Genomic DNA, 26,892 nt, shown 5'->3' on the forward strand with positions numbered 1-26,892 from the left:
CAACAAAGGTATGTTTTCTTCTGGTAGGGAGTGTAAAAGTGACTCTCCGCGCCATAGCCCCACCCCTCACCTGATTTTCAAATGTATTTTTATCTTTTAATTATCCTGTACGATTATTGTTTGGTGTGGGGTGTATCGAGTGGCTTGCTTCCCCATTACCTCTGCTCCAAATCAACAGGTTGATCATTTTTTGGTGGGGGAAAATTATAGGTAGGGGAGTAAAATGTCATTTATAACTATAAAATAATGCTATTTTTGTAACTTCAATGGAATATGTATATTTTTACATTGCTGTTTATTTATAAAAGTATGTACAGTAAAGTCTCGTTATATCGATATTCAAGGGAGCCCGAAAAAATATCGATATAACGAGACTTTACTGTATATGTATTTGGTAAGCTTCGCGTTTTCGGGAAGTGTAAGAAAATGACTGATTTAATTCTTGCACCTCTCCTGAATCGACACAAGGGGGTGTCGTTACTTCGTCAGCAGACTAAAATGGCAAATAAAAATGGGTTCTTCATTGATGGCAGGGAATTTGATTTTTGCTCGTCGTTTCTTACTTTTATTTGTATATTTTATAGAGGGAATTGATCATTGAACAAGTATGTGTCTATAATGTGACTTTTAAAGAGGAAGGGGTAATGTTTTACAAATTAAGAACAAATAACGAGTTGGACAGCACTAAAATACTTGTGATTTCCATCCCAAAATCTTAAAGTGCTTCATCCATCGATTCCATGTCCTCACCTTGCCCTCCCTCCCTCTCCTTGCAGTCCGTTCGTATCCATCCCTCTGTCATGCTCGTTCCCACCCCTCCTTTGTTTTTCCTTTTTTTCCCCCCTCCGCTACGCACAAACACGCCAGAGGAGTCAACTCGGCTGCTCGACAAGAAGCTGAGGAGGAGGAGAGACAATACTCCGTCTGCAGCGTGGAGTTGAGCGTGGTGGTGTGGTGTCGTCATGGATGCTTAGTTGGGCGACACACAGGGACGGCGAGTGTGCAGGTGGAAAGCGGTCCGTGAACGCATCTGGAAGTTGCCATTGTATTTTTAATGTTGCCCACAGAGATACCTGGAGTGTGTTTCACCTCAAGGTAAGGCAGCATTCGTGCAACAGGGTTGGTAGATTTTACTCTATAATAATAAAAATAATAATAATAATTGTTGTTGTTGTTATATTAACTTGAATCTGCAACACCAACAAAATTTGCTGCTAAAGACACGCAAGCCACTGAAATACACCTTTTCTCTCTTTAGTAATAGTTCCTTAATTTTCTTTTCACTTTTATTTTACGATCATAATTGTTGTCTTGCCCTCTACAAAATGATTAAATGATTATTCTCTTTTCATTACAGCAGTAGGTTTATTTTTTTCTCGTTTAGTGTCAACATGCAATTAACGGTGCATAACAAAACACCAATGTGCCCCTCGTGTAATTTTTTTTTCAACCCTCCCCCCTCCAGTTAGTCATAAAACCAAATCAGATTACGCTTGAATTTCCATAATTCATTTATTTTATCACCGGTTATTGTTTCGTTAAATATTGCGGCAATTAAACGGGCAATCATTGACCATTATCTAAGAATGACGATATTGAAATATTTATTTCATATCAATAATGAGGCAACAAAAAAAATCAGAATGGATGTTGAGTACAATTTGATTACTGGCCGGTGAATTTACCGTATTAAGCATACGATGTTATAAAACAAGCGGGAAATTACTGTTACATTGACGAGAGCTAACCAGATTATAATTTAAATTGCATACGGGGATTTAAAATAATGAAATAAATTGGTACAAAGTATGCCACGAAAAACAAGTATTGGTTAAATTGTCCTCTTTTATTATAGGTGCGTTTTGTGTGTTTATGCGCGATTCTCAAAAGGTGCACCATTCAATTTGTGTGTGCACAAATGAAACTTCGTGTAACAAATCATCCATATGCAGGCCAGATTGTACCTGAATTTTTGACAGGATTATTTGGACGTTTTTGAACGTAAAATATGAGTGTAAAGTTTTCACGTTGTGCATTTGATTCTCGGAGTATCCAAAACAACATCTGTTTTTTTATTTCAATATGTTTTTGATGCTTAGTTGGGGATTTTTTTGTGGGTACGCATTTTTTGTTGTCTGTCCAGCGACCACACTGAGGCAAGGAGAGAAGGCATGAAAACGGAAGAGAGTCAACAGTCGTGTCTGCAGCAGCCTCCATCTTCAACACCTTTTGTTGGTGAGCGAATAAGTCACACCGACGAGCATGTCAAATAAAGACAAAAAGAGTATCTGCTATTTGTCAAAAAAAAATGACATTAAAAGAGGCCAATATATAGAAGCACAACATTCACTTATAGTTTTGCTGAATTGGCTTTTTTATTTAGATGACTACTTCCACAATACAAACATACGATGTAGATATTAACACTCCATACTAATACACTTGAATCATATGATACCATATTGAAGGACATTAAATAAATAGAAAACGCGTGGCGTCCCCCCCCCGTCTAAGGCCTATTATAAAAAAACGACCCACGCTCCCAAAAACACACACAATAGCGAGAAAACAAAAATAAATGCTTTTACATTTAAGATTAAAAAATAATCGTGTGATGTGAATTACTACACTGTAATCGTCCTGTTAATTTGTCATTTCAATCCATTGTCATGCATTATTAATGTGTAGAACAAAATTAATGCGCACTCCTAAAACCGCCTCACTATCGACTGTTTAGAATATTCATGCTTATTTTATTTAACCACGAAAAGAAATATAATCATTATCAATAATAATGATGAGCATTTGATTTATCCATCTCATATTTTTCCAATTACCGATGTGTGCTATAAAATTAATGCTAGCGACTAGAAGTGAAACACAGGGTTGTCTCTACAATTTTTTTGATCATTTTGATCATTCAGGCGATTATTTGTGTATTTAATAAAAATAAATGGCGATTACTAGAACTATATCACACCTGAAGACATTTTCGAAAAAAAATACAAGTCGCTTATTTTATCCAACAAAACATTAGAACACCTCTTCTCAACTTGGTGCAGTCCAAACTTCGCCGTGCTGCTCGATATAACGTATTAATCCGTCGCCATGTCGGACTGGGGGGACACAAGCTATTCGAGTCATTATATTATTATTTATGGAAATTTTGGTTAATAGAATTTTAAAATTGTAACTAACCATATTCATTTGATTATTTTTTAACCGAGAAGAGACACCCCCCACCACTCTGAAAATATGACGAGGGCTCCCTTGAGTTAGCAACTAATTGAGGGTTAGCAAAAATGGCGGTCGATAATTCTGGAACTGGTTCATTGCCGACTGTCGAATGTTGGGACTTTTTTCATTCCCAGGTTCGTTTATAAAACTTGTGGTAGGGATTTTTGAATTTGTGTCATACAATACAATCTGGGCCTTGGTTCACAGACTACCCCGCTGGAGGCGGCGAAGTGTGCGCGGGCTGCTCATCCCCGATAGCCGACCGCTTCCTGCTGCGAGTCAACGAGCGCTCGTGGCACGAGTCGTGCGTCAAGTGCACGGTGTGCTTGAGTGCGCTCACGGGGACGTGCTACTGCCGGGACCGACTCCTCTACTGCAAGCCGGATTATGAGAAGTAAGAATCACATCACTCAGTCATCCATGCGCCGTCACACAGAGGAGAGCTCGGTAGTGGGGACTTTATTTTGTTTGTTGATTCGGAATAGTGGAAAAACGAGTTGCTTTGGAAACCCACTTTCTCCTCTCCACTAGCGCAACATATTACACGCACGAGTTATTTAAATGGGGTGAACGTCTGGTTTATTTGTACGTATGTTTATAACTAGATTTCATACGCTTTGCTGCTGTGAAATGTACATTTCTCCACCTCGAGACCAATAAAGGCTAATCCAATCCAATTAAATAAAAACGAATACATCATCAAATTAATCGATAATTATTTAAATATCCTATTTTTTTTTTGTATTTCAAATTGTCCGAAGAATTTCATTTTCTCAACAGTAAACATTCTCCAATTTCTGACTGATTATCTTTGTGTTGAAACAAAACAAACCTTTTTTGTTCTAGCTTTTATTTTGGAAAGCAAGTGAAAGCATATTTGACTGTTTTCTGACGCCATATGCTAAACCAGTAACTGATTTATAATGATCATGTTTGTACATTTTCTACATCATCAATTCGAAATAACATTCTGTTTTTGAATAAACGGATGAAGTCATGTGACCAATAACATTTGCAACATAAATGATCTATAAACATCTTTTTGCGTAGGCGAGATGAAAAAAAAAATGAAATATGTGGCTGATAATTGTCTTCAAAATTTAAACGAGACTCCTCCACATTTTCCACTAATTCAAATGATTCTGATTGACCCGAAATAAATTTGAGGTGTTGGAATATACTTTTTTCTTTTCTTGCTAAACAGAATTATTTTGCTTTGGACATGTTTATAAATCCCTCCCTTTTGATTGAAGTGCCAGTTTTAGCAGGGAAAAAAAATCATCCCATTCGAACAGCTGAACTTTATACTTTATTACGTTTGATTTAGTACAGACTAGTTTGTTCATGTTTTCGTTTAGGAAGCACACTGCAAACATCACTGTGATCAAATATTTTGCATGCACTGTTTCTCATTTCCCGGGGCTGCATTTTCTACGTGTTGTCCATTCAGTGCTGTGCATCACTTCTATCAATGTTTTGAAAATTGTCAGGCGCCATCCAGCAGCTCCCACTCTACCTGACATCTGGAGGAGCGAGCTAGATGAAGCATAAAGAAAAGAGGAACTGGCCTCTGATGAAAGTCCCATTGTATGACGTTTATCTTAGAGGGGTTATGGAGTTGCGGTGGGGGGGAGTGGGAATAGTGCAAGCATGAGCTTAATCAAAAATGACTTTTTTTAATTCCTGGGAGTGAAAAAGCATATTTGTTCCCTTCGTGTAATGACTGTAGTCATCAACCGAGATTAATACCCCTGAGCTCATTTATGACATGGTTGATTCAGCCCCGCTGTATGCATTCCATATGGATTGCCGCCTTGTTCTGCGGGTTGTTTCGGTGCCAGACTTGGCACTCGGTGCAGCCTGTGACCTTCAGTGGATCAGCAACAATGTCTCCTTGTTTTCCTTACATGCACTCCCACCCCTGTATGTGGGCTTTACACATAGCAGCCGGGATCTGGAGCATGGATTGGGAATCGTTTTATCACGCTCGTATATCATTGCATTTACACTCTAAAATGAGCGGCGAGTTAACAATGCAGTAATATATGCAGTATATTATTGTGCTTGACAGTTGTCATCATTTGTTCCATAAAAATTCCCCTACCTCCTCTTATGATCCAAATCTGGTGCCAGGGGCTAATTTGTTAGCAGGTTTGCCTCACGGTACAAAGGTCAAAGGTTGGGATCCAGGCTGGAGCCTTCCTTTGTGGAGTTGGCATGTTCTGCGTGGGTTTTCTTTGGGTGCTCCAGTTTCCTTCCACATTCTGTAAATATGCGCAGTAGGTTAAATGGGCACTCGATATTGTCCCGAAGTGCAATTGTGGGTGTGGTTGGTTATCAACAGTGAGTCCTTAACTCATTCACTGCCAGATGATGTGCAACAATGTGTCCACTTCAGTGCCAGGGTTTTTGTCATTGTCACTTGAATTCCAGGAGCCACAGAATATTGAGTTTTAAGACTACATAAACATTCAGACCAGTGTTGTCAAAGTCATTTTTTTTGCCGCGAGCCACATTGTAGTTACGTCTTCCTCTCGAGGGGCGTTAAGAATTTGGGGAAACAATTAGAATGTTTCATTTCCTCCACATATTACATACAGAATAAACAACAAATTAATGAATAACTAGTTTTCAAAACTGAAGTCAAAAATAATGACTGCTATTGTGGTTTTAAATACGACAATTAGAAATTTTGGTTTGGACTTGGAATGTCACAATTTGCTTTTGAGGGCCGAATAAATTGATGTGATGGGCCAAATCTGCCCCCCAGGCCTTGACTTTGACACCTATGCCTTAAACTATATTCTTTTATCAGAAAAAAGTTATATGGGTCTGGAGTTATTTGAGCTTAAAATGGGGGTGGCCGTCCAAAATACAATGCAATACATATATAGCGGTTTATATAGCGCTTTAACAACAGCTGAAGCTGGAATTAAGCGCTATCTTGGAAAGAAGGAAAATGCTGCCTCCTTGTGGAAAGGAAAAAAACCATTGCCCTAGGCCACGTCCAACGCTTTATTGGCACCCAAACAAGAAAAAACAAAATCCAAACAAATTCTTGAATCTACGTCATATTTTCAGTTCCCGAAGAAAACTGTGAACGGCAGCGAATTAGTTAAAAGATGTCTCAATTTGCGTAATCATTTTTGATACTGCAACTAAATATTGTGTATACTGATTGTGTTTTCACCTATCGTTAGCCTAACTGCATTATTTTTTGAAAGATTTGGGAAAATAAGAAAGATAACAAAAAACATGACTCGGATCATCAAGAATCAACTCAGATAAGATTGGAGGAAATAAAAGAGTTGTTTTTTTGCCATGGTCAGTGAGGTAATGATTCAAATAAGCTAGCAATATATTTACAGGTTCTCTGGTATCATGTGAACAAAGGGACAATGAATATAAGCATTTTCTCTGTGCTTTGAAATAACAGGAGGTGTTTATTCTCTTGTTTGATTTATTATGGAAATGAGGGGATTCAAAATGCACCATGCGTGATTTCATATGCCGCCCTGTTTGTGAGCAGATGTTTACATCGAAGCTTTCGCGCCTAAACTAGAGCCTTCCGCCTATATATCAGATTTTCAGAGCAGTGGTATTGCATCCCAACGATCGACAAACATTTCTCCAGAACTCATTTACTTTGTAATTTCTAAAGTTCATCAAACTTTAATGAAAGCAGGAGGATGCTGGGAATTTTAACTAATTCACTGCCAGACGATGTGCAAAAAAATGTGTCCACTTCAGTGCCAGGGTTTTTGTCATTTTCACTCAAATTGGAGGACCCACAGAATATTGAGTTTTAGGGCTACATAAACATTCAATGTAGCGTGAGAAACCTTAGACTCCCTCCTTTAATCAGAAAAAAAGTTAATTCCTAAGTTATATGGGCCTGGAGTTATCTGAGCTTGAAATGGGGGTGGCTGTACAACATACAATAAAATACATAACAGAAAAAAAGAGTTAATTCCTAAGTTATATGGGGATGAAGTTATCTGAGTTTGAAATGGGGGCGGCTGTACAAAATACAATACATACATATTGATTTCGATAGCGCTTTAACAACAGATGAAGCTGTAACAAAGCGCGAGCTAACATGGACAAAAAGCAAATGTTGCCCCCTCATAGAAGTGAAAAACATTGCCAGAAGTCTGACCAGCGCTTTATCGGCACCCCCCGCAAGAAAAACCAAAACCCGAACGAATTCGGGAATTGCGCTCCACATCACACTTTTCAATTCCCCAATAAATTCGGGAATGGCAGTGAATGAGTTAAATGTCAGAATCTCTGTATGATTTGTCTTTTATATGAAAGACAATTTTGGATTTAATTTCCGCTTGATTGGGAAAAAAAAGCTCAAAATGGGTGATCAGAGAGAAGCCGCCATCTTGCCTCCACGTAGCCCGCTGCGTCTCTCCTTCTATCTGCCGCCTCATCCGTCACTGTCTGCTTTGCAATCATATTTCTCCATCCCAAACCTCATTTCCTTTTCAGTGAGATTGATCGCAGCTATGACACCAAACAGTTTATCTCTTGTTTTCTCTTAATGTCGCTGCCCCCCTTCCTCCTCATCCCTGTCTACCACTCGTGTGATTTAGGGAACCTGAAGGGAGTACAATGGGTCGCACGGGTAAAGGCGGGGGGCTGGTAGATTTCTGATTGAGCACCATGCTAATTAGCCCGAATTCTTGTGACTGTCTCAATGACAGGCTTGAAACAAACTATGGGGAAATACCATTAACGCGGCGGCATTTGTCAACAAGCTCACGTTATCGTCAGCTAAACGGGTTGACTCCTGAATATCTCAAATGTGTCAATGTGAATGCACAGATGTGATTTTCAGGATGACCGTGAATACAGTGATACCTCTGTTTACGAACCCCTTGGCTTACGAACTTTTCGGTTTACGAACGTTCAATTTATGAACATTTTACCTTGGCATACAAACTATTTTTTTTGGGATACACACGGGGCTGCCATAATGTGTGATGTGCCGTTCACGAACGAGCCCGTTCTCCTAAAAGAAAATGGCAGCCGGCTTGCGTTGCTCCTCTATTCCCCGCCCCCAGTCGTCGGTTAAAGCCACGTGATTGGTCAAGAATGCAGCAGTGAGGGGAGGTGGTTTAAATATTTAAGGGGGAGGCAGACAACAGAGTGACAAAATGGATAGAAAAGAGTGAAATTGGGACTCGTTTCAACTTTGATAGTTCAAAGGCAGAGTATAGACTGCAAGGTTAAAATTCCCATCAATCAGGCTCCACAAATAACCCGCACTAGCTATCAGTTCAATTTGAAATGAAAAGACAAGCAAGGAACCCAGCTATTAATGATGTTTCTAGTGTGTCTGTTGCTGTTGCAATATCACAAGTTCCAAGATGTACAACCAGAGCTCTTTGAGACACTTTATGCAAAAAGCTATCCATTCCATCAAGCCATCGACCATCACAAAGGTAAATAAAACGACTTTATTATACTGTACAGTTTATTTCTTTAATTATTATACCATGGCACATTTATTATACATAAAATAAGGTATATTTTGTATAGTTTTAAGGCTTAGAAAATTAGAAAGTAGAAAATTATGTTTCATGGGGACCTGGGAACGGATTATTCTCATTTTAATGGTTTCCTATGGGAAATTAATTTTTGGGATACACACTTTTCGCCTTACACACTCTGTCTGGGAACCAATTAAGTTCGTAAGCCAATGTATCACTGTATATATATCTGATGAATAAATTATAATACTGATATAATTCATTATTAACGATCATTTTGCCATCCTGTTCGGAGAGTAGACTTGGGAAAAATTCAAAACAGCGAAAGGGGGGTTCTGGGTATGACCTTATTGGCTGACCACCAGCTCCCCACCATGACCCGGTTAAGGCCAAGCGCTATCAAAAAGGCACGGTGGATAGAATTTTAACATGCTTGATCAGAGAAGTTGAGATAAAATACAAGCGGTTATAAAGTTTCTTTTCAAAAGGCAACCATTGCAAATTGTTAGCCAATTTTTACCCATTCTGTATTTAGTGTAGATCAGGGTGTCAAACACACTGTTCTAAAAGTAACTCCTTTGTGATTGGATTTATTGATTACTTTTTTGTGTTTTAGAAATAAAGCTGCATACGTTTTAATCAATCAGACATAAACAAAAAAAAAGAAATGAAACTATCTCTTTTGAAGTTGTGATTGGCTGGATGGAAGAATGTGGAAATTTTTGGTCGCAAAATTATTTGTTATTACTGTATTTTTACGCACAGCCATACTAATAACCTGGTAACCTACTTCGTAATACTTTGAACTCATCAGAATGGGTCATTTCTTGTCACGTTTCGGTTTGTGACCAATGGGTGGCACCACAGGGTCCAGCCTGCAGCTGCACAGGAGTTGGTCTTTTTAAATCAGTGGCAGTTAAAAGGTCTCCCGGCATGACCATTCCGTGTTGGGTCATTGCTTGTTTCACCCTGTCAGGTGTGTTTCGTCTTGTCATGTTTAACTCATGGTTTTGTTTGCTACTTTGGACCTTTTTGTTCTGATGATTTTGTTGTTTGAGATTTTGGTCCAGCTAACGTTATTTAACATAATTTGTCAAGTACACCTTGCTCCTCCCTCCTGTCTGCTTTTTCGGGTCCACCACCTTGCAAATTGTGACATTCTTAACACCTTACTGCACTGAATCTTGACCTGGGTCAAATCCTCAACTCAACTATTAATAACCCAGCTTTTTGAACCCACTGCTGGGTTAACCCCTTCACCGAAATATAATTACATTCAACCCAGCAGTTTTACAGGTGTATCAAACCTGCAGTCGATGATGCGTGAAGTTGTTTCATAAATATGGCAGAAACATGTCATATTTGGACATTATGATCAAAGGCTAACTATCACTTGATGGAGGACGTGCAATGGAGAGGGTGTTATTTTTCTTTTGCAAAGCTGGCCACATGTGTGGGGTCGTGATATTGTCACCGTTTTTGCATATTATGAGACCCCATCATCTTTCACCCCAGCACCCCCCCCCCCACACACACACACAACAATTTTATAACAGACAGCTAATAAATGTTTCATGGCAGAACAAGCTGCTCGCCTTGCCTTTATTAAATCTGAGATAATAAAAGCAGAGAGGAAGAGGAGGATGAGTGTGAGTGAGAATAGAAGAGTGGGGAAGGGGGGTGTTGCGGGGTAGCGAGGGAGAATGCCGTCGACACTTTCCGCCGAATCGCTGCATCTCCTGTTTCTGGGGCAACGGGTCCCGCTGTCCCCCGTCACCGCCATCCCAGCACCCCGCGCCCCTGCCCCGCTGCTTCCCGCTCCGCCTGAGACAGACAGGAAATGAGAAGCGGGCAGACAGGATATTGCGTTCTGGTGGCCTGGGGATTAACTGTTTTATCTAAACTAACACACACGCACACATACACGCACACGAAAACGCACACATGTGAGCGAGGTTCTCGCGCATTGCATTAATTTTTGGTAGCATCAGGTGAAAATCAAACATATCCTGAGAGAAATGACAACACACGCTGGTTTTTAATCGTCTGCGCGTTGCAATGGAACATCACATTTTTTTTACCCCCATGTGCTTCATACAGCTTTGTGCAACGCTCAACATATGTACAACTGGTGCTTTAAGAAAATTAGGGTTTTTGCTTTTTTGAATGTTGCTGTGCCAATGACCATTTTGTGTTTGGGAGCCTTTTACTGAGCCAGTTGCTTGTTCTGTAGCCACAAAGGGACATAAGTCTTCTTGTGCCGGTCCCTAGCCCGGATAAATACACAGGGTTGTGTCAGGAAGGGTATCCGACGTAAAAGCTTGGCCAAAACAAATATGCGGATCAAACCTCTAAAGATGGAGGACACTGATTTGCTGTGGCGACCCCTTGAAGGGAAATGCCGAAAGGAAAAGAAGAAGAAGGGTCTACTCCATACGGTGGCGCCAAACTGAACTCACTCCGCGACAAACATTGGTGAAAAAAGAACTCTTAATGGACAACCAACACCATTTTTTTGGTTTCCTAACTGACATCAGAAAAACGTTTTATGGCTTCTAAAATACCCAAAACACGCAGGCTGATATTTTTAGTCAAATACAAAACACCAATAAAAATGAACCGCGGATTTTCAAAAAGTCCTGCCCCCCAGTTCATGACGTCACGCCAGGACGTCTTGCCTTGCTGAAGAATCAAAACAATGGGCTCACGGAGTTCCGATTCGGAGAAGTTGCTTTCTTGTTACTCATCCAATTATGAATCTGATTCAAATAGTTCTGAAGAGGAAAGCATCAATGTTTGCAATCGATTAAAGAAGTCCTTCCGTATCAATTCGAGCCATCTGGACTCCAATGTAGCGTCCCAGAAAATGCACAAGATGGCGCACAAGCTCCGTTGGAGATGGGCTGATTTGTCTGCTGGGAATTTGTGTCCGCTTCTATATGGTGTTACCGCAATTGGTAGTCTTGGTGCGACACACAACGATTCACCATCGCATCCTTCTAATTTCACCATCAACACGATGTTTTCAGACCAAACAAAGTACCCAAAATGCATTGTGTGTCGCTTTATATCATATTATATATATATATCATATTATAGTAAAATATATCTTTAATTTTTAAAATATTCACACATTTTGGGTGTAATTACAAATCAAATGTTTTCTAATCGTCAATACATTTCTAGGGTAGATCTAGATTTGACGAATGTTGTGGGAGGTAATTTATCAGGGCAGTAAAGATTACGTGTGTTTATTTTCTTAACTCATTTTGGAAACTTTCATTCAAGCAAGAGGACTGTTTACCGTGTTACTCTATCAGCGGCGACCACGGTGCCCAAACAACAGCATCTGGCTTTATTTTATGGATGTTTGTACCCAGGCACCTTATCTGCTTTTCCACAAACTGAGCATTACGCGACTGTATGTGTATATAGCCTTGTCTATTGGTGTGAACATGTGTGTGTGCGTTCACGTATGTGGCTCACTGTACTCCATGTAATCATATACACGCGTGTGCGGTGTAAGTGAGTGAGCGAGAGATGGCGGGGCTAGCAAGTATCGTGGGGAATGCCGGGAGATTTTAATAACACAGAAGCAGTGCAGGGAGATTTAATAAACAGAGATGATGTGATTACTGAACCTTGGCTCTGAGCCATTTTGCTTCACAGAGCAATATCCGCCCAACGCGCACGCACGTGCACCCACCCACACACACACACACACACCTAAGAAAATGGATCCGAAAATGACTTAAAAGTACAACAGTCGCATATCATTTGCCGTTTCAGTTTTTGCAACGCAACGCTGGTCAACTCACATGTATTCCGAGCTCTGTATTATTAGCCAAACTACACGCATCCTTCTTGAAATATGGATCACAATTCCAAAAGAGCACTCTGAGGCATCAACATATTAATGAAACGATTGCATGGTTTGCAGGCGAGACGTTAGATTTGTGGCAAGGATTTTGATTGTGTTAGTCTGATTGCATAGTGTGAAATACAGCTCAAAGGGATGACAATGCCTCACCTATATAAATTGCTTTAAGCCTCTGTATCATCCAATGTAAATGCACACCTTAAAAATGTGTTTGTTATTCTTGTGACAAACAAATCACCTTTTTGGACGAGCTCAATATGCTCGATCAAAAAAAATCATATTTTTGCAATTCAATACTTGTGTAATATATTCAACACGTGATGTACCCGTATTGGTGTCGGCAATGGCGTGCCGTGGATTTGATCACCAGGCCTTCATTAGTGCTACATCTGAATCAATCCAGACTGAAAAAAAATGTGATTTACTACAAGTCCAATGAGGGTATCATTAGCCAGGAAATAACTGACTGACCTTTCTTCATGATGTCCTTTTTTTTTTAAAGCCCATCTTGAAAATGACTGACAGTAAATCTGCAACCAAATCAATTTCTTCTCCTCCTTCAGCCGTTGTGGGTTGGCAAAACTAGCTATTAAATCAACACAATACTTTGTTCATGCAGCTCGCCATCGATACAGTGTGCTAGCTCTGGTCAGTATGCTCTCATCACTTAGCGGCTTGCGATCAGATCAATTTTCGCAAACTATGATTGGCTAGTGACGAGCCAATTTTAATATATAGTATATGGTGTATGGTATATTATAGTATAGTGAAAACTAGACGACAAGCGCCTTCAAGATGGCATCGGTACCCCTTTTGGGTTGCCAACTTGAAATCTGATTGGTTAGAGCAACAGTTTGATGGACACATTTGATGCGACAGGGCCTGCAGAACTGATGGTGAAGGCGTCCAGGTAGATTTCTGACCCTGGTAACAAATGAAGGCTGGAATGTGATTGGTTAAATGCTTAAATATGAAAACGCACGTCTGGAAGCAGCACAACAGGGGAAAAGTAATAAAAGGAAACTGAAAGACAATTTGGAATTATTTAATAAGAATTCATGGACAAAATATAATTAACATCAGCCTGTGAATCAGATCATTTTAGGCCAGCAGAGAAGGCTTTCTATGCCTTGACGGTCCACCACTGGGTTTACTGTAAAGCACTCAATCGAAGACAATTATTCACGTTTTGTACATCAAATATATCAGAATTAGGTACAGTATTTTTTTTTTACTATGATAGCTAATGTGGGTGGGGCATGACGTCAAACTTTTAACACTCCTATCAAGAATTCCTCTTGTTTTCACCTGGTCTTGTAATAAATGTACATGTTCTTAGTCATGGCATGTAGCACCCTCCCGCATGATCACAAAGACCGCATCTTTTTGAAGCACTTGTAAAGTCACAATTTTGATCCAGTTTTCCTGCTAAATTCCCTTGAGAAGGGTCTATACATTCAAGTATGTTGCTTAAAATCCCACGATGGCCCTGCATGAGGTTGCTCTTTAGCAGCTTGTTCCATCCACCCCTGTCAGGGCCAGTGTGAATGATACTTCTATTAGGTGGTGGTGGGGGGGGGGGATTAGAATGATCTACTTACAGACCCCCCACTGGGGCAGTTGCCCCGAGTTGCCTCCGTTTGCTATGCTGAGTCAATTCGCAACATGCTGCGCGCACCGCCTCTATTTAGGGAATGCGGGGATTTAACACGGTTGGTCTCATGTTGAGCGATCGTCATCGTTTTGAAGCGTTTTGTCCCATGGGTGAAGGCAAACGTTGCGTATTATTAAAGACCTATCACTGGAGAGCAGCTGTGTGAAGTAACAAATCGCAAATACTCCATTGCTCTACTTAACTCAGTCACTCCCAGACGTACAAACATGTGTCGACTCCAGTGCCAGGGTTTTTGTCATTGGCACTCGAATTCCAGGACCCACAGAATATTACGTTTTAGGATGACATAAACATTTAATGCAGCATAAGAAACCTTAGACTCTCTTCTGTCATCAGAAAAAAGAGTTAATTCCTAAGTTATATGGGGCTGTAGTTATGGGAGCTTGAAATGCGGGCGGCTGTCCAAAATACAATGCAATACATACAGATTGGTTTATATAGCGCTTTAACAACAGCAGAAGCTGTAACAAAGCACTAACATGGAAAAAAGGGAAAAAAACATTGCCAGAGGCCAGAGCCAGCGCTTAAACGGCAACCAAAAAAGAAAAAAAAACAAAAAATTTTGCGAATGGCGCTCAACGTCATACTTTCAATTCCCGAATACATTTGTGAATGAGTGAAGTAGGTTTTTCCAGAATCTTTTTAATATTTTTTCCCCGATATGTACTTTCTATGCTGGCACTTCAGACATAACACAGGGATAAAAGCTACCATTTATGAAATATATCAAACATTGAGGACATAAACGGCAATGTTCAAAAGTCATTAAGCAATCTCAGGTGTCAAGTAGTTCAATTATCCTGCTGAGCCTTTTTGGTTTTAAAACCGCTAGCAAGATTTGAATGTAGCCTCGCTCCATTCGTTTTCCGTCAAGCCAATTCTCAAACGCGGTTGTCGTTGATGGCATACGATCACAACCATGCGTAGTCATGATAAATAGTCAAAGAAAAATATTCAGCTTCACTAAAAATAATACCTCGAGCAATATTAAGCTCGCAACTGTTCAATGTTAACCGCGTTCACGATATCAGTCGCATGACTTCTTTATATTGAAGTGTTCCTAAAACATGAAATGTTATCGGTTTAAACTTCTGTTTTTGATCATTTTCATTCAATTTAAAACCAAAAAGGTGAGTAACAACAATGGAAATCTTGCTAATTCTGTGTCACATTTGAATTCTCATGGCCTTTCCATCTATGAAAGTTAGCCAATGATCACTTATCTTGCTCTTTGTTCATAGTGACAGTTTGAACAAAAAGTAGCAAAAAAAATGTTTTGAATTGCGCACTCGCCCATCAGGTACAAAATATGAGTACTTTAGCAAACTCTCCTATTTGCCACTAACTTGTTAATGCAGTCATTTTGGGGGGAATTTGGAGATGCTATTTGGCAGATGGAACGGAAGAGATTAACCGTGGCAGCTGCGTTTGGGACGGAATGACAGATTAGAAGCTCTAATGTGCAGACCTGGCTCCAGATTTATGGAGCAACACCTTCCTCGCACTCAGTAAGGGAGCAACGACACTTCTTGTCTGTGCCTTCCTCCCCCTTGCTCACTCCCGTGCCAGTTTTCCCTTGCACCTTATCCCAGTTTGTATCTAGTTACTGCTTTTTGGCTCAAATGATATTGCCGGCGCTGTTATCCTGCTGAAACCCCCCAAAAATCTTTGATTTCTGATTACAGGCCTTGTAAGGGGTATGTCGGCAGCGCATCAGAATGGGTATTGATACTCCAAGTGTGTTTGTGCGTGGCTCAGTGTGCATAAGTGAGTGGCGAGAGATTAACCCCATGCTATCCTCAATCCCTGGTTATGAGTTTACAGCGTCTGTCTGGCCATCGCCCTGTTTAAACAACAATCTAATTAATCCCGTCTTTATTAGTTTCGGTGAACTGGGGAAGGCAGGCTGGGAGGGCGAACTGGTAATGCTGGCAGAAAATACCAAGGTGGGGGAAGTTCGGGGTGGGGGTGGAGGGAGGCCGAGGCTGGAGGAAAGCAAGAGCGAGAGTGGGGATTTGAGAAGAATTTAATGGCAGGGGGGGGATGAGGCGATGGTGAATGGGAATGAGTGGTGGTGAGGCCGGAAAGGGATGGCAAGACGAAAAGTCAAAGGCTATTTTGGCTATCCGTCATCCGTCCTCTGTTCGTGACCTCTGATTCCGTCATAGTCGCTCCATCCTTATTCATGTAGTCCTCGTCCTGCCCACTTGATTTGCCAAACCCTTAAAGGACAAGCGACACCAAGTTGTGTCCATAATTTGTAAAATCACTTCAAATGACTTGTACTGCGCTCATTTTACAAAGCTTCCACCGCATACAGCTATATTTTACGCTTTAAGACTCACGCTGAATATTTAGGAAGTCTTGTTTTCAAGTTGATGACGATTCCTGAAGTGACGTCACATTAGGAACAGCCCTGACCGACAAAGTGACACACAATGCATTTTGGGCACATTTTTTCATCGCGAAATTAAAAGGAAAACTGCATAAATAACGCAATGGTGAATCGTGTGTCGCACCAAGACTACCAATTGCGGTAACACCATAAAGAAGGTGTAATTCCCAGCAGACAAATCAGCCCATTTTCAACGGCGCTTGTGCGCCATCTTGTGCTTTTTCTGGGACGACATTGGAGTCCAGACGGCTTGAATTGATACGGAAGGACTTCTTTAATCGATTGCAAACTTTATGCTTTCCTCTTCAGAATTATTTTAATCATATTCATAACTGGAGGAGTAACAAGAAAGCATCTTCTCCGAATCTGAACTCTCTGAAGCCATTGTTTTGATTCTGGAGCAAAGCATTTTGTGCAGCAGTATCCTGGCATGACGTCACGAACAAGTGGGCGGGACTTTCTAAATCTCGCCATTTCCGAGTGCATTTTGTGGCAGTTTTGAGACACTTGAATTCATTTTTATTGGTGTTTTGCATTGGGCAAAAAATATCAGCCTGCGTGTTTTGGGTATTTTAGATGCTATAAAACGTTTTTCTGATGTCAGTTAGGAAAAAAATAGTGTCGGTTGTCCTTTAAAATAAGGTCGGAATTTGCTATCACGACTTGCCCATCACCATCAGAATCAGAAAGCCTTTAATAGTCCCACAATGAGGACATTTGCAGTGAAGTCCAAGATGGCGCCCGAGTAGGCAGCCGTCAGCAAGTGCTCTGACGAGCCTTGCTTTCTTTGTTGCTTTTGTGTTTCCTTTTGTCACTTTGTGTTGTTGTGCATTTTGTGGAACAGATACGGATTGTTTGTCAGTATTTTTGGCCACGATATTCCTTGAGGAGGAGACTGCTGAGCGATGCATATATGGAACTGTCACCGCTTGGAATTGAAGCGGATTTATGTGGGAAAGGAGATGTGAGACAATTTCTTTTCGTCAACAGATGCTACAACTTCATGTTTCCTTTCAACATCTATCTTGTAGCAGATGCGCACATTTCACCATGACGCCCCTTATCCACTGGTGAAAAGGATGCTTTGATCCTCTCCTCTTTCTTCTAGAACTGCTTCATACAACAAAAATGGTGCAGAAAGTGCATAAGATTGAATGACTGTGTCTTTGTGTTGTCATTATTTGTTATTTAATTTTTTGTTGTTGTTTTGACTACAAGATGCCCTTTCCAGCAGCTCCTGTATTTTCTTTTTCTACTTTTTCCTTTCCTCTCCCTTTCATACCTTTGCTGCTGTGAAATGTAAATTGCTCCACTGCAAGACTAATAAAATCTAATTTTCCATACACATTTCCTACATTAAAATGCTGCGCTAACTTTCATATTTCGCATAATGTTGCACTAAACTCCCATAATATTATTTCCACCAATATTAGACTTACGACACTACTGTATTTTAATCTTGGGCATAGTGGCGGTACTTGGAGTCCTCATCATTTTTTAGGAGGTCCAGAAATGAATATTCTTCATTATTAAGAATGACAGGTCATTAAAAAATTATATATTTGAGGTTATTTGAGCAAATTTCAGACCTGTATATCAAACCAGTAGCCCCTTGCATTAATGAGTACCAAAGACATAGCCTTCAGTTACAAAAATGTTGCTGACCCTGGCTGTCATGCGCTGAAAAAATGGATTGATGGGTGGAGGGGAAAAATGTAAAGGAAAAAAAAGATATGTCCTCACCGGTGTGCTACTTGCTTCACTGACCTCCGCCCAACTTTACAAATTTCATTAAAAAAAGCACATCTGCTCTCACCACCGATTCCAAAACTAAAAACAGTGCAACACCCGCGACCCTAATGAGGAATAAGCGGTACGGAAAATGAGATGAGATGAGATATTCATTATTAACGATCATTTCGCCATCCTGTTCGGAGAGTAGACTTGGGAAAAATTCAAAACAGCGAAAGGGGGGTTCTGGGTATGACCTTATTGGCTGACCACCAGCTCCCCACCATGACCCGGTTAAGGCCAAGCGCTATCAAAAAGGCACGGTGGATAAAATTTTAACATGCTTGATCAGAGAAGTTGAGATAAAATACAAGCGGTTATAAAGTTTCTTTTCAAAAGGCAACCATTGCAAATTGTTAGCCAATTTTTACCCATTCTGTATTTAGTGTAGATCAGGGTGTCAAACACACTGTTCTAAAAGTAACTCCTTTGTGATTGAATTTATTGATTACTTTTTTGTGTTTTAGAAATAAAGCTGCATACGTTTTAATCAATCAGACATAAACAAAAAAAAAGAAATGAAACTATCTCTTTTGAAGTTGTGATTGGCTGGATGGAAGAATGTGGAAATTTGCTTCTTCTGCGAAATTGTTGGTCGCAAAATTATTTGTTATTACTGCATTTTTACACACAGCCATACTAATAACCTGGTAACCTACTTCGTAATACTTTGACCTCATCAGAATGGGTCATTTCTTGTCACGTTTCGGTTTGTGACCAATGGGTGGCACCACAGGGTCCAGCCTGCAGCTGCACAGGAGTTGGTCTTTTTAAATCAGTGGCAGTTAAAAGGTCTCCCGGCATGACCATTCTGTGTTGGGTCATTGCTTGTTTCACCCTGTCAGGTGTGTTTCGTCTTGTCATGTTTAACTCATGGTTTTGTTTGCTACTTTGGACCTTTTTGTTCTGATGATTTTGTTGTTTGAGATTTTGGTCCAGCTAACGTTATTTAACATAATTTGTCAAGTACACATTGCTCCTCCCTCCTGTCTGCTTTTTCGGGTACACCACCTTGCAAATTGTGACATTCTTAACACCTTACTGCACTGAATCTTGACCTGGGTCAAATCCTCAACTCAACTATTAATAACCCAGCTTTTTGAACCCACTGCTGGGTTAACCCCTTCACCGAAATATAGTTACATTCAACCCAGCAGTTTTACAGGTGTATCAAACCTGCAGTCGATGATGCGTGAAGTTGTTTCATAAATATGGCAGAAACATGTCATATTTGGACATTATGATCAAAGGCTAACTATCACTTGATGGAGGACGTGCAATGGAGAGGGTGTTTTTTTCTTTTGCAAAGCTGGCCACATGTGAAATGCTGCGCTAACTTTCATATTTACGATTTTCATATATACGATTCCAAAACTAAAAACAGTGCAATCCAAGCTCACTACTGCCATCTACTTTCCAAAAAGGTGCAATTCAAGCGCAGCTTATGAAACAGTCTCCTTCCTTCAAACAGTACAGTAATTCCTTGTATAGCAGCTGTTCACCTCGCTGCTCTGTGAATTGGGTAATGTTTATACGGCCTTTAATTAAGAGACGCCGCTAATCTCTGGAATCGTTGAATACGAGAGGAAATGTGTTGGGGGGCTCCTTGTCTACGCCTCCGTCTTTAATTACCTCACCTCCTTTCAGCTCCTTGACCCCCTCATGATGGTCTACTTTACATCCAATCTGTAGGTGTCCCTCACCGCGTGCGTGCTTGGGTGTGTGTGTGTGTTTTTTTTTTGCAGGCTGTTTGTGAGGAAATGCAGCGCCTGCCTACAGGTGATTGGGCGCTCCGAGCTGATCATGCGGGTGCTGGGTCAGGTGTACCACCTGGGCTGCTTCAGCTGCTGCGAGTGCGAACGCCGGCTGCAACGGGGCGATGAGTTTGTGCTGAAGGAAGGCCAGCTGCTGTGCCGCATGGACTACGAAAAGGAGAGGGAGATGCTCGCCGCCATTAGTCCTACGCCTACGGAATCGGGTACACAGAATTAAAAATCGTTTAAAAAAAGGATTCAAAGCAATGTGGTCTGTTCGTCATTATAAAGGTTGTGCATAAGAGAAGACCACAATCAGGATTCGAACCCAGAACCTCAGAAAGATGAGGCAGATGAGCTAACCATGCACTCACTCAGTTTACCACTATGCACCTCCAAGCAATAACGTAATCATTTTTAGAATGTAATGTTTTTCATGTCAAGTCAAATGTGTTGAGCAACAAAAGGGAGAACATGAACTGCATTTTGCAATGCATGCTGGGATATTCCTGTAGTGATATGGAGCGCACTGTTTAGATGGTTAGCGTTAGTGGAGGACAATAGCAATGCACATTTTCGCTCACAGGTACTTTTATTGACTTATTTATCCATTTATTTATTTTTATTTATTTATTTATGTAATCATTTATTTTTTACTTATGTATTGACATTTTTTTTCTATTTATGTATGTACGTATTTATTATTTACATATTTATGTATTTATTTACTTATTAATTTGCCTATTTATTTATTTGCCCATTCATTTATTTGTTTGTTATTTATGTATCTATTTACGTATTATTTATTTTCTTATTTATTTATTTATTTATTATTTTAATTTACATATTTGTTTATTTACCCATTTATTTGTTTGCTTATGCATTTATTAACAAATTTACTTACTCATTTGTTTGCGTATTCATTCAGCCATTTATTTATTTATTATTTATTTGTCTATTTATTATTTTATTATTGACTTATTTACTTATTTATTTACCCATTTATTAAATTTCTTATTTATTAATTATATGTATCAATTTATTTGTTATTTACATATTCATTTATTTATCCTTTTTTTTGCTTACTTTTTATTTAGTTTTTCATTTACATAGTTACTGTATGTATTTATTAACTTATATATTTATTTACCCATTTATTTATTTGTTTATTATTTATGTATCTATTTCTTTATGATTTCTTTACTGGATATTGATGTATCCATTTATTTTTTTTAATTAAATATTTATTTATTTAACCAGGTATTTTTTTTGCTTATTTATTATTTATTATTTACCTATTTATGTATTCACTTATTTGCCTATTTATGTCCCCATTTATTTGTTTATTCTTTATGTAGCTATTTATTTCTTTATTTATCACGTATCTATTTATGCTTTTATTTACTTATTTATTTTGTTTCATCGTCTTTGCTCAGTGAAAAGCGAAGACGAGGACGGCGGTGGCGGGGTGTCAGGCGGGTGCAAAGGCGGCGACGAGAGCAAGGAGCACAAGCGCTCCAAGCGCCCGCGCACCATCTTAACCACGCAGCAACGTCGCGCATTCAAAGCGTCCTTTGAGGTGTCGGCCAAGCCCTGCCGCAAGGTGAGAGGAAACGGATCAATGCCATTTTAATTGATTTTTCATTTCATCGGAAAAATGACTTGAGATGACAATTTCTAAATTCTTAAGTCAAAGGCATCACTGCAATTGAGTTTTTTTTCCAACCCCGTGGAATAAAACAAACCAAATGTAACTTCCAGGTGAGAGAGACGCTAGCTGCTGAAACAGGACTGACAGTGAGGGTTGTGCAAGTGTGGTTTCAAAACCAGAGGGCCAAGGTAACACTGGGACGATTACATTTTGAAAATATAAAACTGTGGGTTACCTTGAGATTTTATTTTTTTGCTACAGATGAAGAAGATCGCCCGGCGACAGCAGCAACAGCAACAACAGCAGCAGGAACAGGAGCAAATGGGAGGAGCCAGGAGGGGAGCGAGTCGAGGGGGACGCCAAAGCAATGATGACAGTGAGGGTAGGCAATGAGCTAAAGTTTTGAGACAAAGCTTGGACCGTTCGATTCATTGCTTCCAAATCTTTTAGAAGAGTCCATGTTCAATTTTAAATCTCCACACACTCAAATACGTGAAAAGTATTTCTTTGTAGTTTTAGCTCATCGGTATGAGCAGCATTTGGTGTGTCCACACAGATGGCTCAAGCGGTCACGGAATGGACGGCATGCTGGGATACGCTTCTCTGCCTCGACAGCAACTGCTCACTCTGGATCCCAACATCTACGGTGGGGAACCTTTCCGACACGGGCTGACTCCACCTCAGCTGCCCAACGAGCAGCTTCACCCGTATGGTAAGCAACAAAGGCACAAGTTTTATCACGGATCAAGACACAGACTGCAATGTAGACAACTTTGACTGAGATTCCCTCTATTGGGAACTAAAAACACCCCAGGTGGGAGTCGAACCCACAATCCCTAGCTTAGGAGGCCAGTGCCTTATCCATTAGGCCACTGAGGCTTTACATTGAGAGCTGTCAATCACTCCAACAAGCAAAATTGCTTCCCCATACATGTAAAACAACTACAGGTACTACAACCTCCACCACTACAAAATCTACTTCTTCAACTCGTGCTACCACTAACACAAATACATATTTTACCAGTAGGATATTACTAGTAGTATTGCTATTATTTTCATAATCCGGGTTGAGTGAGCGCTGGTGCGTGCGGCTGCCGCTGCTCACCCGCAGAAAAAATATTGTGTGACTGATATACAGTAAAGTCTCGTTATATCGATATTCAAGGGAGTCCGAAAAAATATCGATATAACCGGGACTATCGATATATCCGACCCTGTTTGCATGTAATTTTCTCCGTGCGTGCACAGAAATAGTATCGATATAACCGGGACTATCGATATATCCGATATCGATATAACGAGACTTTACTGTATATATATATATATATATATATATATATATATATATATATATATATATATATATATATATATATATATATATATATATATATATATAATACACACACTATTGCCATTATTTCCTCAATACTCTATACCACCACCGTAACACTATATAAGTCAATATGTATTGTCTTGTATAATAATACGAACACCACTGATAATATTTACTATGACTGAGAGTCTCTTTCAAGTGTCCTCGGGTAGGAACTTTAAAAACAGTCAAAAATAACCTAAATGCGGTAAAACAAAGGGATTGACTACATATTTGGGGCTACGTATTTCATTCCAGAATTTGGATCCAATGAGTAAAAGACTAAATAAAACATTTTAGGAGGTTGTTTTTTGCAAAATACATTTTTTTGGGAGATAGAGGGTTCATTTATCTCTAAATGGCAACACTGTACAATCCTCTTCACAGATTCCGAGACGGTGTTCCATGACCTGGACAGCGACGGCAGTCTAAGTCACCTCGGCGACTGCCTGCTCGCAGCCGGCGAAGGCGGCCTTCTGGCTGCGAGAGTGGGGAACCCCATCGACCGCCTCTACTCCATGCAAAACTCTTACTTTACCTCGTGACCCTAAGAACCCGTCGTCCAAAATCCCCCCCTCCCCCTTCCTCTTCTGATGCTCACCTCAAGAGACGCAGCTAAAACGAAGGGGAGAAAAATAACACAACCAAACTAGGTCAATATCACTCGTGGCCACTTATTTCCCCATCGACCCTTTTCTGCCCATGATGAGAATCACTATGAGACACTGGAAATGTGAAAGATGTGCAGATGCATCTTTTTTGTGGTATTTATGTCATGTTGAATGAAATGCAGCACTTTTAAACAAAAGACAAACAAAACACCCCACGCTAACTGAATTGTGCATCATGGATATAAAAATCTAAAAAAAAAATGAGCCACACCCTAGTCATAAAAAGTGCAAACATACTTGTGCAAACACATTACATGTTCGCTTATTTATTTTAACTCATTCACTCGCAAACATGTGCAAAAATGTGGCCACTCCAGTGCCAGGGTTTTTGTCATTGTCACTCGAATTCCAGGACCCACAGAATATTGAGTTTTAAGACTACATAAACATTCAATCCAGCGTTAGAAACCTGAGACTCTCTTCTTTCATCAGAAAAAAAAGTTTATTCCTAAATTACACGGGTCTGGTGTTATATGAGCTTGAAATGAGGCCGGCTGTCCAAAATACAATGCAATTCATACTTATTGGTTTGTATAGCACTTTAACAACAGTTGAAGGTGGAACAAAGCGCTAACATGGAAAAAGGAGAAATGATGCCCCCTTGTGGAAGGGAAAAAAAATGCCAGAGGCCATGGCCAGCGCTTTATCAGCACCCAAACAAGAAAAAACAAAACCCCCAAAAAATCAGCAATGGTGCTCTACGTCATATTTTCAATTCCTAAATAAATTTGTGAATGGCAGTGAATGAGTTAACTTTAGTTCTTTTTTTGTTGTCCACATTAAATGCCAAATTAACTCATTCGCTTGCCGCTGCATTGAATGTTTATGTAGTCCTAAAACTCAATTTTCTGTGGGTCCTGCAATTTCAGTGAAAATGACAAAAACCCTGGCACTGGACTGGACACATTTTTGCACATCGTCTGGCAGTGAATGAGTTAATGGTGGAAGTTTTAAAATAATTCTTTTTTTTGTGGTGGCTCACAAAAACCTGCCATTTAAAGAGGGGTGTGTAGACTTTTTTATATCCATTATACACCACATATGACAGTTTAAGGGAATTTGGGAGTCAACATTCCTACGTTTGAAACTCACAGGATAATATCGTGATTTGTCATGTAGTCGAAAAAATATTGCAAAATAACTAGCGGGACCGTTTTGTGCTAGCGTTAGCGTGTTAGCTCAGGATATTACGCTGGTTAGATTTCAAAAGTAACCGATTATTTTTATCCATGAAGCTGTGGTTTTTTGAACTAACCTGACATGAAAGCAAGCATTTCAAAAATGATCGTAGAACCTCCAAAAAGGGGCACAATTTCGAACCTGTGAGTCCCCGCGTGTATTTTATTTTCAGTCTGGAGAATTTATTCAGAAAACGCTTGCGTTCTTCATTGGAGGCTTCAGCTGTGTTGCCGTTTTTTAAGCATGACTGCTTATTACATAAAAATCCTTTTTGTTTTGCTTTGTTTTGCTTTGCACTGAGACACCATAACAGGGTTGTTTTAAAGGACAACCGACATCACTTTTTTGTTTTTTAACTAACATCAGAAAAACGTTTGATAGCATCTAAAATACCCAAAACATGCAGTATGATATTTTTAGTAAAATGCAAAACACCAATAAAAATGACTTAAAGTGTCCAAAATCTGCCAAAAATTGAGCTGCGAATTGGGCATTTTCAGAAAGTCCCGCCCCCAGTTCATGACGTCACGCCAAGACGTCTTGCATTGCTGGAGAATCCAAACAATGGCTTCAGATTTGGAGAATATGCTTTCTTGTTACACATCCAGTTATGAATATGATTCAAATAGTTCTGAAGAGGAAAGCATACATGTTTGCAATCGATTAAATAATTTATTCCATGCCATTTTGAGGAAACATTGGGGCAACAATGGATCACCAGAGAAGAGGCACAAAATGGCCACCGAGCTGTTGTGAGGAATCAATCAGCCCGTTTCCACAGGCTGATAAATTCCTTATATGGAGCTTGGACTCCCTCTTCTGGCGGCTTTTGGGTGCAACACGGTTCTCAGACAAAACATGTACAGCAAAATACATTGAGGTGATGGAAGCACGCTACAATGCGTCTTTTTTACGGTCAGGGGGCGGTCCTTTCATGACGTCACATACGGACTCGTCACCAACTCAAAAACAAGACTTCATGAATATTCAAATTGAGTCTTAAAAGGTATATGCGATGGAATCGTATTAAAATACGCTCAGTAGAAGTCATTTGAAGCCGTTTTACAAATTATGGACACAACTTGTCCGGAGACGTCGGTTGTCCTTTAATTGAGTATTATTCGGAAACAGGGTTGACAAGAGACTTTTCATGTCCTAATTTCCTCATAAAGAGGTAAACAAACACTGACAATAGCCCATCTACTGCACCCTGACACTGGCTACAAAACTGCAAGCTCCAAAATGTAAATGTGTGACTGTGTCGATGTATAATTTGTAGTAGTTTCTATTCCGTACATATTTATTTCTCTCATCACAAATTATAGAGGGGTAGATATTTTGTACTTTCTTTTGTGATCAACAAAACCTATTTAAAAACGCAGCATGATTATTTGGCGGCGATTACGCTAGACAAATGGCAAGGCAGCATCAGGCTAAGAAAGCAGCGCTATATATATAAAAAAGTACAAAAAATAAACAAGACTAGCGATGCTTTTAGCTGCTACGGCTCCTAAAAAAAGGTTCTTTCACATTAACTTTGATACGTGCGCATTTCTACTGTGATATATTGTGGGGGTAACTTATTTGTGAGGTCTTAGCTGAGTTGCAATCTTTTTGTTCGGTGGCTACCAAGGTGATGTGCTTTGAATGTATGTTACTGTATATTCAATACAGTTTGGAATTTCATCCTCTTGCCTGTTTGCCTCGTTTGTTGCGTTTTTTTAATTATATCTGGATCACCCCCTGCGCTTTTTGCTCACTATTTTGCAAGAATGCAAAAAGA

The 26,892-nt window shown here is 39.8% G+C and overlaps 1 protein-coding gene and 1 non-coding gene across 2 annotated transcripts; one reads left to right on the forward strand and one right to left on the reverse strand.

Annotated features, from left to right (window-relative positions):
• Positions 1–655: 655 nt before the first annotated feature.
• lmx1al (LIM homeobox transcription factor 1, alpha-like) lies at positions 656–26,735 on the forward strand. The gene is made up of 9 exons (XM_089018365.1): positions 656–1,095; positions 2,144–2,235; positions 3,445–3,631; positions 20,225–20,457; positions 21,670–21,836; positions 21,995–22,072; positions 22,146–22,266; positions 22,441–22,596; positions 23,647–26,735. Exons 1-9 carry the CDS (start codon positions 1,055–1,057, stop codon positions 23,802–23,804), a joined length of 1,233 nt encoding a protein of 410 aa, XP_088874491.1. The 5' UTR covers positions 656–1,054; the 3' UTR covers positions 23,805–26,735.
• On the reverse strand, positions 22,691–22,763 carry trnar-ccu (transfer RNA arginine (anticodon CCU)). The gene has a single exon. It is a non-coding gene; the product is annotated as a tRNA-Arg (tRNA).
• Positions 26,736–26,892: the final 157 nt, after the last annotated feature.

The sequence above is a fragment of the Hippocampus bargibanti genome, linkage group LG17, assembly GCF_051943395.1.
Source record: "Hippocampus bargibanti isolate YZ-2025 linkage group LG17, ASM5194339v1, whole genome shotgun sequence".
Lineage (NCBI taxonomy): Eukaryota > Metazoa > Chordata > Actinopteri > Syngnathiformes > Syngnathidae > Hippocampus > Hippocampus bargibanti.

Excerpts from the sequence above, each read along its gene's own strand:
- lmx1al (XM_089018365.1), top strand. The coding sequence starts at position 1,055 with ATGTTGCCCACAGAGATACCTGGAGTGTGTTTCACCTCAAG. Across the intron at positions 1,096-2,143 it reads GGAGTGTGTTTCACCTCAAG|CGACCACACTGAGGCAAGGA; the intron begins GTAAGGCAGCAT and ends TTGTCTGTCCAG. Across the intron at positions 22,597-23,646 it reads CGAGCAGCTTCACCCGTATG|ATTCCGAGACGGTGTTCCAT; the intron begins GTAAGCAACAAA and ends TCCTCTTCACAG.